At 46.7% G+C, this 17,122-nt stretch overlaps 1 protein-coding gene across 1 annotated transcript in view; it reads left to right on the top strand.

Moving 5' to 3' along the window:
* LCP2 (lymphocyte cytosolic protein 2 (SH2 domain containing leukocyte protein of 76kDa)) overlaps window positions 1-17,122 on the top strand; it is a 50,118-nt gene that overhangs the window by 7,225 nt on the left and 25,771 nt on the right. Inside the window, exons 3-6 of the mRNA XM_011947759.1 lie at window positions 1,743-1,789; window positions 13,671-13,736; window positions 14,180-14,211; window positions 15,216-15,253. Of these exons, the coding sequence (XP_011803149.1) occupies window positions 1,743-1,789; window positions 13,671-13,736; window positions 14,180-14,211; window positions 15,216-15,253 (183 nt within the window). The remainder of the gene's footprint in view (window positions 1-1,742; window positions 1,790-13,670; window positions 13,737-14,179; window positions 14,212-15,215; window positions 15,254-17,122) is intronic.

Below are 17,122 nucleotides of genomic sequence, written 5' to 3'. Positions count from 1 at the left end.
TCCTTCCTTCCTTCCTTCCTTCCTTCCTTCCTTCCTTCCTTCCTTCCTCCCTCCCTCCCCTCCCTTGTCCTCCCCTCTCCTCTTCCCTCTTTCCCCTTTCCTTTCCTTCCCTTTCTTCTTTCTTCTCCCTCTCTCTTTCTTTCCTTCCTTCCTTCCCTCTCGCCATCTCTTTCTCTTTCTTTCCTTCTTTCTTCTTTCTTTCCTTCCTTTTTTCTTTTCTTCTTTCTTTCTTTTCTTTCTTTCTTTCTTCTTCCTTTCTTCCTTTTCTTTCTTTTCTTTTCTTTCTTTCTTTCTCTCTCTCTCTCTCTCTCTCTCCCTCCTTTCTTTCTTTCTTTCTTTGCCATTTTTGTTTTCCACTGAAAATGATAGATCCTTATCTGGTAGAAGCTATGCTTCTACAAGGTATAAAAAGAAGAGAAAAGGAGCTTGAGACCTGTGTCATCTGGGAAGGCATGTGACCCATGTTGCAGAAACCTGACCACAGTGGCCTAACCAAATAAGGGTCAGTCTGTTTCAAGTAATAAGAAATGTATAGGGGGGTGCTTGGCGATGGTGAAGGAAGTCATCAAGAACCTAGCCTTCATCTAACCTATGGAAAAGCCTGTGACTTCTGTCCTAACGATTATGAGTTGGCCACTTCACCTCTAGGCATCATATCTCCAGGGAGATATGGGAGAAAGGCAGGGAGGAGAGGAGAAAGGCAAAGAGGAGAAGGTGTATGGTGAACAGTAAATGCATGCTCCCTTTTTTCCAGGAAAGTAGTAACTTTTCCAGGAGCTCCATCCAGCAGACTGTGGTTGTATCTTACTGTCCACAGCAGAGTCATGTGACCTCCACCCTCTGCAAGGGAGTCTGGGGAGTTAAATATTTTGAACAAGCACATTACTGCCCTGAATGAAATCCAGGTCTTCCCTTCCAACATAGGGCATGGGGGCCCTCAAAAGGATCAGGCATGGTAGGATGGAGGTTTGCAGGAAGAAAATAGATTGTGGATGTCATAGAGTGGAATTCCAGCCCCAGCTCATTCCCCACGAGTGGAAATCCCCTTCATATCCCTGAGCCTCAGCTTTCTCACTTGCGGAATGGGAATGCTGGTAACTCCTGCATCACAGAGTTGATGTGAGGATTCACTAAGGTGTTAAGAGGCAGAGGCCCAGGGTTAGTTCTTGACAAATATGAGTTTCTTTCTCCTCTCCCTTCTCAGTTCCCTCAGGAAAGCCTTTGCATGGCATCCCCATATCTTGAGAATTCTACCAATAACCCTGGTGAAAGAGGCTCTCCGGAGTGTGATGTCGGTAAAAGAGGCACACAGTGCTCCAGGCTGGCTTCTCTGCAGCTGACCTTGTGGAGACTGAGAGGGCCTGAGGTCTGGGGTGTAGGGAAGAGGTCACAACATGGCCAAATGCAGCCCACAAAACGAGTTGTTTGGTTTCACAGATTTAGCTCTCACAGTGTTTTAGTCAAAATTATTTGTCAACATTTGGAACTCAGAGCATTTCACATAAAACCCAGATTTAAGGATTCCCTTTGAAAAAGTAGCTCCAGCAACACCAGGCCCACAGGCTTTTAGGCAAAACATCTAGAGGCTGCCCCTTTGGGAGGGTGGGTGGGCCGGGAGCTTTCTCCTCCGTTTGCCACAGTCCCCGCCACTCCCTATATTGTTTCACATATCACTCTTCCCCTCCTACCCAAAGCCCTTTCTGTGGGTTGTAACCTGCCTGCCATATGTGTCTTCATTTCAGAACCTGACAGAAAATGACATCCAGAAGTTCCCCAAGCTCCGGGTGCCGTAAGTACTCCTCCAACTCTGTGGGTGATCTGGGAGCAGAGGTGGGAATAGGGAGTAGTGTGAGTGGAGGCTGGGTCAGTTCTATGTCATTGTTGGCTTGAAATAAGAAAGCAAGTAGGAAGGATGAGGGCAAGGGCAGGATGTGGGGAACAGAAGTTACATGAAGAGCTGGAAAACAGAAGTCACAGATCCAGCCCAGCTGGCGACCTGGATGCTCTTGCCAAAAACAAGCCCAACTTTGGCCTGTGTTTTCGTTTCTTCTCTTCTCATGGGGTGCTTGGGCCTGTGAAAATAGCACCAGTGTCAAGGTTTCATTGTGGCATCACCATTGACTCAGTGATGGCTTAAGTTTTCTTGACCTCCATTTCTCACACAGTAAAATGAGAGCTGAACCAGATGACGGCAATGGACATGATTATGTGTCGATACTGAGTGCTTGGGAATGGCTGCCAGGGAGGTTATGTTGAGAAGAATCCCAAGGAAAGGGAGCTGTGATTGATTATTCATGCCTGCCATAGGTGCTGAAATGGGAAGTTGCCGTATGCATGTCACGCCATGTATTTTTCATCCCTCTAGTAAAGGTCTCACACACACAAATACCTGCAGGAGCCCACTATAAATGTGTAAAATTGGCACACAAAGCCCTGTTGTTTTGTTTTGTTTTATCATCATTGGACAAAACAGTGGTAAACATTCTGTATGATGAAATATTTCTCCATTATAAGAAAAATAATAGCACAGTTATCATATGATGAAAAAAGTAACTATCACAAAGCCTCATTGTTGGTGAAACAATAGAGAATGGTGGGGACTGTGGCAAATCAGATATCATATGTTCCATTCAAAGAGTGCAGCAGCTCCTCAGCTCCAGCCAGTGTGGACCCAACAATGTCCAATCTTCAAATTTATCAAGAATAACTAGAAATATGGGTTTCATGTGATATATCTCAATTTTTAAACATTGGTTCAAATGTTTTAAATATTGTGAATGTCACAGTAAACACACCTAAGGGCTACATATAGTCTGTGTGTTACCAGTTTGAGTTCTCTTCTCTGGACATTGTATGAGGACCCTTCTCTTACTCTAAGGGTCTCAGAGCTCATCATAATAAAAGGGAGTAGGCCAAAGGACTAGGAGGTGGGGAGATCTCATGAATAGGTAAGAATGCTGGCAGCTCAATTAAGGAGACTATTTTTAGCATGACTATAGGCTTTCCCTTGTCTGGAAGCAGGAAGGAAAAGAGAGGAATAAGGATTTGCCTTTGGTGCTGTCTATCTCCAGGGACACATGTTGTTGAAGATGGCTTGAGCTTTCTAAGGATATCCTCTAACCACATGTGGCTACTTCAATTTAAATTAAATTTAAAATTCATTCCCCTGAGGCACTAGCCACATTTTAATAGCTATGTATAGCTGGTGAATACTATGCTGGAGAGTACAGATATGGAACATTTCTATGATTGCAGAAATGTGATGTTGTAGAGATAAATCATAGTTGTTTGCAAAATAGGGATCTTTACACACAGGTATCAGAATTGGTGGCTGGTGGGCCAGTCCCAGGATGCAGGTGTAAGTTTGGTGACCACTGCTTTGAAATCAGGAAAAGTTTCACAAAATTCAGCCTCTTTAGAAACAAGTGAAAGATGTGGCAATTGAGGGCATATATTCTACTGTGGCAATAGTCAGCTGGATCTGATGTCTGCTGCCTGTTTAGCTGGGATTTGTGCTCCCCAGTTCACCAGCGTCCCACCATTCCCTGAGGGATCATCCTAAGCTGCGTCAACCATTTATTTCATATCATGGCTTTCAAAAAAGATGAAGCAACAGGGATCAGATTTACTTTCCCACCTGAAATAACCAAATAACCAGGCAAAATATATGAAAGAGCAATTTTCAAGACATTGGGCATCAGACACCGAGGGATGGAAAACAAAGGCGGTGAACCTATGGTTGCTTGCTGCTTTGAGAATCTCCAGGCCATGGCACAGGGAGCAGGGAACACAGTGCTGGGTCTGGTGGACGACTTGAGTTGAGGAGGCAGTGGAGAGTCCAGGAGCCTAGAGTTCATTCAACAGGTGTCAGAGAGGAGAGAGCTGCATAGAGACAGCATTCTGGAGAGCTTCAGAGGGGCCCCTCTTTAGCAGAGCACAGATCAGTCCATGCATGAAAGAAGAGATTACCTGTAGGTGGCAAAAGAACTACCCAACAGTACTGGAGGAAAGAGTAGCCACTCACAGGGCTGGAAATGGTGCCTTTCCAGCATGGCTGGAAAACCTGGAGATTCACAGTCATTGGGTAGCATGCCTAGAAGGATCTTGCCTTGGTAGTGGGGAATAATTAGCCCTAATCTAAAAATTGTTCTGATCCTGGCTAGAAAACCTTAAAAGAAAGACCCAAAAGAAACAAACTGCTTCTAAGTAACTTAACTACATCTCAGAACAAAACTTAAAACTATTTATAGGAATGTAAAAATATTCACTACCCAACAAATTAAATTTATGATATTAGGCATCTAATCAGAGACTAACAAGCATGCAAATGAGCAGGAAAATATAACCCACAACGAGGAGAAAAACTAAAACATCAAAACTGACCCATAACTGACACAGAGATTAAAATTAGCAGACAAAGAGAATGTTGAGTGTATTTCATGTGTTCTAAAAGTTAAATTTAGGCATATGAAATTAAAAAAAAAAAAACCCAAACAGAACCTCTAGAAATGTAAACTATAAAATCTGAGATTAGAAATACACTGCTTGGGATTAACAGCAGATTAGAAATTGCAAAAGAAAATAGTAGTAAACATGAAGATACAGTAATAGAAATTGTCCAAATTGAAACACACAGAGAAAAAAAGACTGGGTGCAGTGGCTCACGCCTGTAATCCCAGCACTTTGGGAGGTTGAGGTGGACGGATCACCTGAGGTCAGGATTTTGAGATCAGCCTGGCCAATATCGCAAAACCCCATCTCTACTAAAAATACAAAAATTCACCAGGTATGGTGGCAGGCGCCTGTAGTCCCAGCTAGTCAAGAAACTGAGGCAAGAGAATCACTTGAACCTGGGAGGTGGAGGCTGCAGTGAACTGAGATTGTGCCACTGTACTCCAGCCTGGGTGACAGGGCAAGACTCCATCAAAAAAAAAAAAAAGCATAAAGGAATTTTGGGACAATTTCAAAGAGCCAAATATATGTCTAAAGTCCCCAAAGGAGAGGAAAGAATGTGTATGTGAGCAGGGTAGAAGAGACAGAAATAAAACACCTGAAGACATAATGGCTAAAAATCTTGCAAACTGGATGCAAATTATAAACCCACAGATCCAAGAGACTCAACGAACCCCAAATGTAAGAAACAGGAAGAAAACTAGCTCTGAGGTACATCATAATCAAATTGCTCAAAACTAATGATAAAAAGAAAATCTTAAAAGCAGTCAGAAGAAAAAGAAACATGTTACATACAAAGGAACAAATGTAAGGATCACAGCAGCTTTCTAGAAAGTAAAATAGCAAAAGAAAAATATTGTCAACCTAGAGTTCAATACTAGGCAAAAATATCTTTCAAAAATGAAGATGAAATAAAGACTTTTTCAGACACACAGAATCTAAACTGTACTGCCACAGGTGCTTTTTAAAAGTCCTTCAAGCAGAAAGGAAGTGACACCAGACATTAACCTGGACGTGTACATAGGAATGAAGAATGCCAGAAATGGTAACTATGTAGGTCTATGTATGTACATGGCCCCTGAGGGCATTTGAGTTTGCATCTTGTGGTCCCTATACAAGATTAATAGTTCCATAATACTTTAGTTATTTAGTGAACTGCTATTAGATAACTACAATGAGTTAGGCCTTTGTTAAAATTACTCAGGTTACAAAGATATGGGACAGAATCCTCATCCTCAGGACACTCACATTCTAAAGGGAGGTCAGATAGACAAGCAAAGCAATTATACTACAATTACAACAGTGCAATGGTGCATGCATGCACAAGTTCAAGTGCTAGCAGGAAGGCGGGAGTAATTTTCCCCAGAGTATTCAGGGCAGACAAGGGAGGAAGGGACCCTAAGTTAAATCTCGAAATAGGAAGGATGGATTGTAGGACATTCTAGAAATGGGAACATATTACAGAGGCACCACCCAGTGTGCCTGGCGGAACAGCCAGTGGGACAGAGCAGCTGGGGCGTATACCTGGGGGAATGGAAAGCAAAGAGGCTGAAGTGACTGGTTGGGGGCGGTGTGCCACAATTTATGAAGGTCCCATGAGTCATTCTCAGGAAGCAGAGAGTGTTGGTGAAGTAAACATCAAGGTAAATTTGTGTCTTATCTCTGTCCAGAACATGTAAATGATGATTTGGAGGACAGCCCAGCTGAGGACATGGGACCAAGTTAGTTGGTAGTGACCAAGATCCTGCCAATGAGCTGAGAGCCTACCCTAGTGCTGTAGCTATGAAGATGGGAGGATGGAAGAGATTTAATCAGAACAGTGGAAGGACAGAGATAAAGAAGTCACTTTCAACTTGGAAGATACTTTTTCACCTTAAGGCTAAGCTCAGCTGATGTCTTCTGGCTTTTTTGAGAGCCTGGAGAAGGTGGTAGGGGTGGGAAATGGCTTCTGGTTAGCGTGAAAGGGAGAATTATAAACATGTTGCGAATGGGCTGGCGTGGGATATTTCTTTAGCTCTCTGAAAACTGAAACAAAAACTTGGCCTGTGATGGAATCCCCTCCTCCAATGTGCTTGAATGTGCACCCTAGAAAGACTATGAGGCCTGCCCATAGAACATGAGAGGTTAACATGGAGAACGATGGAGAAGATATCAAGGGAAGGTCCAGGCTGCCCTAATGAGGTGACTTAGAGACTCACTGTCCCTCTTGGCAGAAGTGTGTAACAAGGACCAATTCCAGCTCTACTTCCAATGACTTATGTGACCTGGGACACATCCCTCGACCACCCTCAGCTTCCTAAACTATAAAAGGAAAGAATGGGTTACAGAGACTATACAAGCCCACCAATTTTAAGTGCTGTTATTTTGAGTATAAACAGGCAGATAGGAGAGCTTAGTGAGAAAAAGCTCAGGCTCTGAGGTCAGATGCTTGAAATCCAATCCTTCCATTCACAGGCCGCAGACTTGAGGGCAAGTTAGCTCAGCTCTTCGAGCCTCAGCTTCCTCATCTATATAATGTGAATAATGATAGAACCTACCTCAGAGGGTTAATGGGAAAATTAAGGGAAATATTGGGAAAATAACAACATGTACTGAATAAGTGTTGGCTATTCTTGCTTTATGTAAAATCCCAATTAGAGCAATTTTAGTTTTTTAACTATTCTATCTTTCTGGAGAGGAGAGATTAAAGAATAGAGAGGACGGAGGGTTTTGGAGTGAGGGAGATCCAGGCTCTAAAGCTGACTTTGCCTCCCACCAGCTGTAGGACCTCGGAGAAGTCATTTAAGCAATCAGCCTCAGCTTCCTTGTCTGTAGAAGGGAAAAGAGCTAACTTCTAAGGAGTGGGGAACATTAAAGGAGGCAGCAAACATAAATTGCCTGGTGCTGTCCTTGACACTTACAGGTGTTCAATACTTTATTCATTCCAGCCCTTGTACACAGGTTTATTTGTCTTGATCATTACCCCAAAGGCCTTTGGAAAAGAAATTGTGTTCATGTACAGAAAACCAAAACAATATTACACTCCTCTGAATGTCTCTATTTCTTTCCCTGATGCTTACAATATAAGTATTAAATAGATTTTTAAGAAGGTAAGTTGTGGTGAGGAAGGTTCTGTCAGCCTGAAAATACTGTCACTCTCTCAGGACATGGTTGATCCCAAGACACCTCCAACATTGTAAAGGTGGAGGATTTTTAAAGAAAAAAAATGAAAGCTCCCTTTATAGGGCCTAGGCTGACCCTCATGGTACAGCTGACGACAGTCTGGTTAAATCAATAGAATACATGAATATACGTTCAAATCTACTGGTGCCTTTTTGCAGTTCATTAAAGGAGCGGACGTTATACGTTTTGTATTTAAATCCACAGTGTAACTTTAAAATTAAGGAGAGGAGGGTAACGGGGTGGGCGGTGGAGGCAGCAGATAGGTATTGGATAATACTCTTTCTGCTGGTTCTCCCTGTAGCCATTACCAATAATGCAATTAGGTTAGGAAAACTTAAGATTCAAGCTGAGAAATAATGCAGAAATAGTTGTCTGTCTTCCTGAAAGGCTGTGAGTCTCACGGCAGAAACAACCTACTGAGGCATCTCCTGTGTACCTATTTCCCTACCAGAGACAGGGAAGACGGGAAAGGTGTGGAGGAAGGAACATAGAGGCGAAATGAATATTCTTGTGCCTGTTAAAGAATGTGGCCACTCAAATGCCTGTAATCCCAGCACTTTGGGAGGCTAAGGAGGACAGATCATGAGGTCAGGAGATCGAGACAATACTGGCTAACACGGTGAAACCTCATCTCTACTAAAAATACAAAAAAAAAATAGCCAGGTGTGGTGGTGGGTGCCTGTAGTCCCAGCTACTCAGGAGGCTGAGGCAGGAGAATGGCGTGAACCCAGGAGGCGGAGCTTGCAGTGAGCAGAAATCGCACCACTGCACTCCAGTCTGGGCAACAGAGCAAGACTCTGTCTCAAAAAAAAAAAAAAAGAGTATGGCCAGCCCTCAGCAAAACCAAAAGAGTGACAGGGCCTCTCTCCAACATGGTCCTCCCCTGTCCCATTCAGTGGCTAATTGCTGTCCAGGGACCCAGGTCTCGGCGTCAGTCCTCAAGGGCCCTCCCACAGGAAAGGTGCCTCCCTTGGCTGTTGCTCCTTCTCTTCCAGTGCAAGCCCACAGCACTCAAAGTGAAGCCTCCTCTCTCCATAAATGCTGGTCATGTGCCTTTTGACAGATGCGTCCCTCAGAGCCTTGCCTTTTTTTTTTTTTTTTTGAGTTGGAGTTTCACTCTTGCTGCCCAGACTGGAGTGCAGTGGTGCAATCTTGGCTCACTGCAACCTCCACCTCCTGGGTTCAAGTGATTCTCCTGCCTCAGCCTCCTGAGTAGCTGGGATTACAGGCATGACCATGCCCAGCTAATTTTTATATTTTATTTGAGATGGGCTTTTGCCACGTTGGCCAGGCTGATCTCGAACTCCTGACCTCAGATGACCCACCCGCCTCGGCCTCCCAAAGTGCTGGGATTACAGGCATGAGCCAACGCACCTGGCCAGCCCTGCCTTTTTTATTTGTAAAAATGAGAATAATTATACTTGTATACCAGGAAAATGATGGTGAGGCACCAGGAAAACACTCCATGTAAAACTGCAGTGGGAGATGGGTGACAAGTAGGGAGAACACCCTGTGTCCTCAAATTATTATGTCCTACTCTTAAGCTGTCGACCGAGGCCTCAGGTGATGGTGAAAGGCTTCTTCCTGAGTCTTAAAACATCTGGCTGCCTCTGGCTTCTCAGGTAACAAGGATAGAATTTAGAAGGTTTAGCTCTTGGTTCAAGGGACGATCTTTAAAGACGGAAAGAACATTTTGTTCCTTGGAAGAAGGATTGGAATGCAGAGTGAGAGCAGGATTGAGCATGGGAATGTGTGCAGGGAGGAGGGGTGGGGAAAAGAAGGAGAGTTCCAGGGTCCCACTGCGAGAACAGCGAGAACAGCGCTGCGGAAGAGGCATCTGCCCTACCCAGGGCCTGGAAGCCCTGTCCTGGGAGGGAGCAGCAGGCAGTCTGAAATCTGAGCCCAGGGAACAAGGCTCCTACTGTGGGAGGGCCCTATAAAAGGAGTAGGTCAGAAGTTGGCCAAAGCTGTGGCAAGAACGCGCTCTATATCCATAAGCCAGTACACAGCTACACGTGCCACAGTAGAGGAAACGAAGATGGAATTTTCACGGGACAATGGATGCTTTGTGCGCTGATATTTTCTATTCTGCACCCCTCTCCTTCTTTCCCTTTCCTTCCGTTCCCTTCCCTTCCCTTCCACCCTCCCTCTCTCCCTTCTTTTCCGCCTGCCTGCCAGCCTTCGTTTCTTGTATAGTTTCTTTCTTCTTGTGTCATCAGCAAAGTTGATTTCTAGACCCACTAGTAGGTCTTCCTTCACAGTTGTTCAAGCATGGGGGAGAATTAAAGGGCTATATCAAAGGCCAGCTAAGGCCTCGCATATCCCCACTCCCCTACTTCACTCCCTTTAGAATCGCCAAGTTCCTTCTCCTGCCTTTCCTTCTCCTTCTCTTTAAAACAAGCAAACAAACAATTTCATCAGTGTCAAGAATAACAGGATTTATTTCACAAGCTTTTTGGATCATAATAAAAATCACCTGGGGGCTGGTGTCACTGAGCCTCAGGCTTCTCCCTGGAGAGTCTGTTCAGGTAGGTTTGGCTGGGCCTGGTGATCAGTGTTTGTAACAGGTATAGGTAGGTAATCATGATGATCAGGCCCATCAGGGATTCACTAATCAGGTTTAACCCCTGTATTGTGCTGATAAGGAATCTAGGGTCAGGTGAGGGCAGCTGCCTTGTCTGAGGTCACACAGTGGGCGCCACCCTTGGGGCCAGACATTGCAGTTAGACTGTCTGTACCTGCAGGCCCTGTACCTTGTACATTACCAGGAGAGCCTTTAGACTGAGAAGATGAAGACTGGCCCCCACCATGCTGCAAGTTAGGGATGCAGCTGGGCTGGAACCCAGATCATTGTAGAATGCCACTTTCCTACAATGGGCTGGCTTCCTGCGGGGAGGTTCAGCCCATTTCCAGGGCCAGCTAGTTCCTTAAACGAAGGCAAGCAGAGAGGACTACTGTCTATGGCTGCCCAGCCCCCATCACTTCTTGCTCTGGTCCTGAGTGAGGTGTGGAGTTTATGGGGTGAAGGAAGAATGAGTCATCTCCCTCCACTCACTGTCACTTGGTCCTCTGGGGGTAGGGTGTAACTTGAAGGTTTGCACCTAGTGTTAGCCATAGCAACCACCTCCCTGCTGTGCCCACCATCACTGTTGCCCCGTCCACCAGTCCCTGGCAGTGGTCCCATAGGCTTGGAAGATGCTTCCTGTAGCCCATTAAAGCAGGAGAACCCTGGGAGCCCACACTTTGCTGCAAGCCAGCTGTCAGGCCCAGTTCTGCCCACCCCCCGCTCAGCTCTTTGCTGCTCCTCTGCTGAGGCCTGCGGTTTGGCATTTCCTTCCTCACCCAGTTCGAGCCCCAGCAGCCTCCAGCCTGGCTGTAGAGATACTGGTGAGAGGCAACACCACAGAGAGCAGGAGGTTCTTTCAAGATCCAAAGCAGCGCTGTGAGCTGGTCAGAGTCCCGTCAAGCTCTGTAGGAGGAGGGCCTTGAGGTGAGCCTCAGTCCCACCTCGCTCAAGTCATTACTGAAATGTCACCTCTTCAGTGAGGCCCGATCATTTTAAATGGCAACCGCACCCCACCCTTGCACTCCCATCCCCCTCCCCAGCCCCCCACGCTGCATGCGCATGGTGCATATGCATCACATTTCCCCTCCTTAAAGCTTCCTCTCCACTAGCAGGGATCTGTCTGTTTTGTTCATTGATGCACCTTGAGCACTTCTAAGTTCCCAGCACTTAGAAGGCCCTCAGTGCACATTGTTGAATAAACAGGTGACAGAATGGGAGTGGCTGCTGCAGCCAGCACCGCCTGACATGGCCAGGACACAGAACACTAACGGGCTCCCTTGCCCGCTCTGTAGGAGTCCTTCCATCCCACACGCCCATTGTCTTCTTGAAACAACCACTTAAAGGAACCAAAAAGAACCATGTCACAAGCACCCTGACGGCATGGTCAGGAGGCGACTGGGAGGCACCCACTGCTGCTCTTAAAACCTCTCTCCCTCTGCGCAGTCACAGAAGCCTGGAGTTGTCAACAATATTATTACAGAGAGTAAACCTTTCCCTTTCTCCTTCTCTTTCCTCTTAAGTACCCAACGTGTTTATCAAAATTTGTTTATCCTATTATTCTAATGAGGTAGGAGGTTTGGATGCCATTTCTTTTTTTTTTTTTTTTTTTGAGGCGAAGTTTTGCTCTTGTCCCCAGCCTGGAGTACAGTGGCATGATCTCGGCTCACTGCAACCTCTGACTCCCAGGTTCAAGTGGTTCTCCTGCCTCAGCCTCCTGAGTAGCTGGGATTACAGGCATGCAGCATGCCCGACTAATTTTTGTATTTTTAGTAGAGATGTTGGCCAGGCTGGTCTCGAACTCCTGACCTCAGTAATCTGCTCACCTCAGCCTCCCGAAGTGCTAGGATTATAGTCATGAGCCACTGCGCCCAGCCTGGATCCCATTTATTGGGAGAAATGGGGGAGTTGAGGGGCAGGGGAGGTGATGGAGGAATCGAGAAATGGTGGCTGCTAAGGACTTCCTTTGCTAACTTAGCAAGTTTATTTTAGGCTAAACTCTTTACTTTGAGATGGTCATTAAGCAGAAAGAGTAGAGATCATGAGCCGCTCTCATGGGCAGGCCAGGGACTCAACAGTGTCTGCCTCCAGAGAGCTTGCAGCAGAAAGGGAATTGACACAGGTGTGTGTGCATTGAAAGGGCACTGGCTTGGAAATTTGAAAGGCTAGCTTTTGGTGCTGGTGTGAGTTATGGGAAGAAGGGTGGTCTTTACCACTAACTACTGTGTGGCTTCAAGCTATTCCCTTTTTTTAAAAAAAATATGGAGTCTCCCTCTGTCGTCCAGGCTGGAGTGCAGTGGTATGATCTTGGCTCACTGCAACTTCTGCCTCCCGGGTTCAAGTGATTCTCCTGCCTCAGCCTCCCAAGTAGCTGGGACCACAGGCATGCGCCACCATGCCCCAGCTTTTTTTGTATTTTTAGTAGAGACAGTGTTTCACCATGTTGGCCAGGATGGTCTTGATCTCTTGACTTCATGATCTGCTAGTCCCTTCTTTGTCTGGGCCTCTGCCACCTCCTCTGTAAAATGAAATTGGACTGATAATCTGAGGTTCCTTCCAGTTGCCCCAAATTTTGAGGAAACACTAAGCCTGTTGACTACCAAGGGTCTTGTTGGTCTCATCAGTGGGTACTAAATGGGGCTGGAGTCTCAAGTTCTGGATGTTTGAGAGACTGGAATGGATGCTTGTTGCTAGGGCATGCTGGAGATATCGTTCTGACAGCAAAGCCCTCCTGCCCCAGCTTCCCCAGCTCTATCCTGGGATTTGGGGATTTGCTAGTTCTGACATGAAAGAACCTGGGGACTAAGAATATCTTCAAGTGTCTTCGTCAAAGCTGGTCTCAGGGACATGAGTGATTCAGGGAGTCTCTCATTCTGCAGCCCCTGCCTTTATAGAGAATACCTCCCCAAGCTTTTATAAGAATCCGCATCACTGAGTGGGAGTCCGGGAGGGGAAGATGGAAGGAGATCTTCCCCTTCCATCTTCCACTAGAGGTTGTGATAAGAAATCTCCAAGAAGCAGCTGATTCCTGTGCCTCTAGATGATGGTCTGAAGATTCTTGGGAACAAGACAGCACTGCCAGGTCATGCAGAGCCAGGGGACCTCAGCCCCAGGAATAGTAAGACAAGAAAATACGCAGCTGTTGTATCTAGAGCCTAAGGCGCCTGATTTTCAGAGGGAAAGCCAGGTGTGAGCTGACAAGTCTTTAAGGGGGAGCTCTGAGCTGGACTTGGAAGGCTCAGCCAGACACAGATCAGCAAGGAGGAAAGAAGGCTTCCTGGGCAGGAGGAAGGTCTGACCTGGAGAATAAGGTGGCAAATTCTGGAAGGAAGTGAGGAGCAGAGGGTCCCTGCAGAGGTGACAAAGAGGAGGCTGGCTAAAGTTGGCCCTGGTGCCCCAAGTTTCTATAGACCAGGGGACATCAAGGGTCAGGGGGAAGGTTGAGACTGAGAGAAGATGGTTTTGTCTCTTCATCTGTCTCTTTATCTTGCAGGATTCTCAGTAAGTTAAGTCAAGAAATCAACAAGAATGAAGAGAGGAGGAGCATCTTCACACGCAAGTGAGTGGAGCTGGTGTAAGGAAATGCAAGATTTTTCAATCCCAAGTTGAACCTTAAAAGGGAGGCACAGAACTATTTTTGCCTTACTTTTTGACCTGCATTGGTCCCCTGAATCCCAGGGGTCTGGAAGATGGTGTCCAAGGAGAGGAAGGGGTTTCCTCCCTTGCCCTGCATCCTGTCGCTGGGTCTGGGACATTAGGGGAACTTCCCTCTAGAGCATCAGATAGTCATGAGCTTCCAGTCATGCCACTGATGTGGCTTGGTGATTTCCAGAATTTTCAGGGTATCCTAGCCCCAGTTGCTGAGCAGCAAGGACACAAGCCCTTCTTGAGCAGTGAGACATGTCCTCCACTGGGGGTCCCTCTCGCTAGACCAGATTGAGGAAAGAGGGAGATCCCCTTAAATCAACAAGACCGTTAACGCAATGCTATTTGCCTTTGCAGACCCCAAGTCCAGCGGTTTCCTGAAGAGACAGGTAAAGCTATCAGGGCTGAGAGGTGATTGCTTTAGTTGGTGATAGGTATTTCAATTTTCTTGCCTTTCTGGTTCCGGGGGCTCCTTGAGTTCATTCAGGCGACCTTACTGACTTGTCTGTCAGCCATTTCTTACCCAGAAAACAGTTTGGGTCTAGATGGAGGGGAGGAGATGTCGCTCTGCAGGGCACCTGGCTTATGGCCCCTGTTCTGCTGGGACCATCTTCAGAGACACACTAAGGAACTCTGGGGGCTCTGTAGAGGAAAACAGAGGGACCCCACCTCTGAGTGAGCACCTGAGCTGAGCTAGTCTCCCTGCATCTGAGTCTTTAAAGCAGCTTGTCTTTTTTTTTTTTTTTTTTTTTTTTTTTTTTTGAGACGGAGTCTCGCTCAGTTGCCCAGGCTGGAGTGCAGTGGCGCGATCTTGGCTGACTGCAAGCTCCACCTCCCGGGTTCACGCCATTCTCCTGCCTCAGACTCCTGAGTAGCTGGGACTACAGGCGCCCGCCACCTCGCCCGGCTAGTCTTTTGTATTTTTAGTAGAGACAGGGTTTCACCATGTTAGCCAGGATAGTCTCAATCTCCTGACCGTGTGACCGCCAACCTCAGCCTCCCGAAGTGCTGGGATTACAGTAAAGCAGCTTTTCAACTGTTCAATCGCACAAGTGTTGCAATGCAGATTCCTGGGGCCTGTCCTGTCCTGCTGAGTTAGAAACAGTAGGCACAGGCCCCCAGGTAACTGCAGGTCTTAAAGCACTTCCTAAATCACTGTTACACATGTGAAAGGTTGAGAACCATTGCCACCCCCTGGTTCTCCAGTAGAATGAGCACCTTGGGCAGGGTCTCTGGAGCTGACAGTAAGTGGCTAAACCCCCAGGGGTGTGGAAGGTAGGTGGAGGCCGGGGAAGGGGCATTGGTGAGGGAAGGCATCAAATGGGGAAGCTTTGACTTTCTTTCAAGCAGCGGCTTTCTTCAGTACTGATGGTGGTGTCATCTCCTTCCACAGAAAGCCACGAAGAGGACAATGGGGGCTGGTCGTCCTTTGTGAGTATGGTGTGGGCTGTTCTTGCACCTTTACAGCAGCATCCAGGGCGGCTTTGTGATATGGACCCAGCATGGAGCCAAGTGGAGTGGGGCTCTAACATGATGCCAGCACACCCACCCACGGCCCAGAAAAGGTGCTCTGCATAGGGCCAGACAGGAAATAGTTTTGGCTTTGGGAGCCATGCAGCCTCTGTCTCAGCTACTCAACTCTGCTACTGGAGCACAAAAGCAGCCACAGACAATGAGCAAACATATAGGCTTGACTTTGTGCCCATAAACCTTCATTTTCAAACACAGAGGGTGGGCTGCATGTGGCCCTAGGCTGTACTTTGCTGACTGCACTTTACCCACTGCTACCACCCCCCACTTACAACCCCCATCTCCAAAAATGGACACTTCTAGAAATCTACCCTTAAGTAGCTTTTTTCATGGACTTAAGTCCCCATTGGTGGCACGGAGGGAGAAGAACTTCAGAACCGACTGAAAAGACCTCAAAAGGGTGCGATCCAGTTGGTTTTTACATTGCAAGGTCACAGTGCCCACTCTGAGAGTCCGATGGATTGTACAGGCCCTCTCCAGGAACCTATATACACAGTCACCACCCACGAAGCAGTCTCAGGCTAAGAACTCTATTGTGGACTGTAACCCAATCTGTTCATTTTACAGATGAGGCAACTAAGCCCACAGGAGAGCAGAATGTGACTTGTGTAGAACACAAAGCTAGTTAGAGGCAGACCTAGGGCCCAGGTAACCAGACCCTCAGTTACGTGGTCCTTCTGGTACGAGGCTGCCTCTAGTGCCTTTAGAAAGCAAAAACAGGCCAGGCACGGTGGCTCACGCCTGTCATCCCAGCACTTTGGGAGGCTGAGGCAGGTGGCTCACGAGATCAGGAGATCGAGACCATCCTGACTAACACGGTGAAACACTGTCTCTACTAAAAATACAAAAAAATTAGCTGGGCGTGGTGGCGGGTGCCTGTAGTCCCAGCTACTTGGGAGGCTGAGGCAGGAGAATGGTGTGAAACTGGGAGGTGGAGCTTGCAGTGAGCCGAGATCGTGTCACTGTACTCCAGCCTGGGCGGCAGAGCCAGACTGTGTCTCAAAAAAAAAAAAAAAAGAAAGCAGAAACAGAATGTCCCTTGTCCTATTGGGATTCTGGTAAAAGAAAGCATTTAATTTGATGAGGGGCGGACAGTTTTAGCTAAGTTTATGCTTTCTACCTGAAAATGAAGGAATCTGACAGATTTCTTCGGTACAAAGGGAAAACAGCCCAGAGTTTCTGCTGAAAAGCTTCTGTTTGCTCACAGAGGCAGAATCCTTGCCTTGCAGCCTCTCTTGTGCTGTGCCTGAGGCTAGTCTTCAATCCTCTCTGTAAACTGAGGGCTTCCATTCACCAGTGGCTACAGAGCTTGGCAGCTCCATTATGTGCCCAGCTCTTTGCAAGGACATACAGGGAAATGAGTGGAGATAAAGGACCCAATCATGAGCATTTCACAGTATGGATACCCCATTTTAAAAAGATAAACTGAGGCATAATGCAATTTTGTTTTGAGGAGTTTATTTGAGCAAACAGTGATTCATGAATCAGGCAGCACCAAACCAGAAGGAGGCTTCGCTGAAGAAGGATGAGGGATAAGCGTTTATAAAGTGAATGTGGATATAATACAAAGAAAATATTTGGGCCAGGTGCAGTGGCTTACACTTGTAATCCCAGCACTTTGGGAGGCCAAGGTGGGCGGATCACAAGGTCAAGAGATCGAGACCATCCTGGCCAACATGGTGAAACCCCATCTCTATTAAAAATACAAAAATTAGCTGGGCATGGTGGTGTGTGCCTGTAATCCCAGATACTCGGGAGGCTGAGGCAGGA

This window comes from Colobus angolensis, unplaced genomic scaffold, assembly GCF_000951035.1.
Source record: "Colobus angolensis palliatus isolate OR3802 unplaced genomic scaffold, Cang.pa_1.0 Scaffold27, whole genome shotgun sequence".
NCBI lineage: Eukaryota > Metazoa > Chordata > Mammalia > Primates > Cercopithecidae > Colobus > Colobus angolensis.
This window is presented reverse-complemented; position numbering and strand designations above follow the sequence as displayed.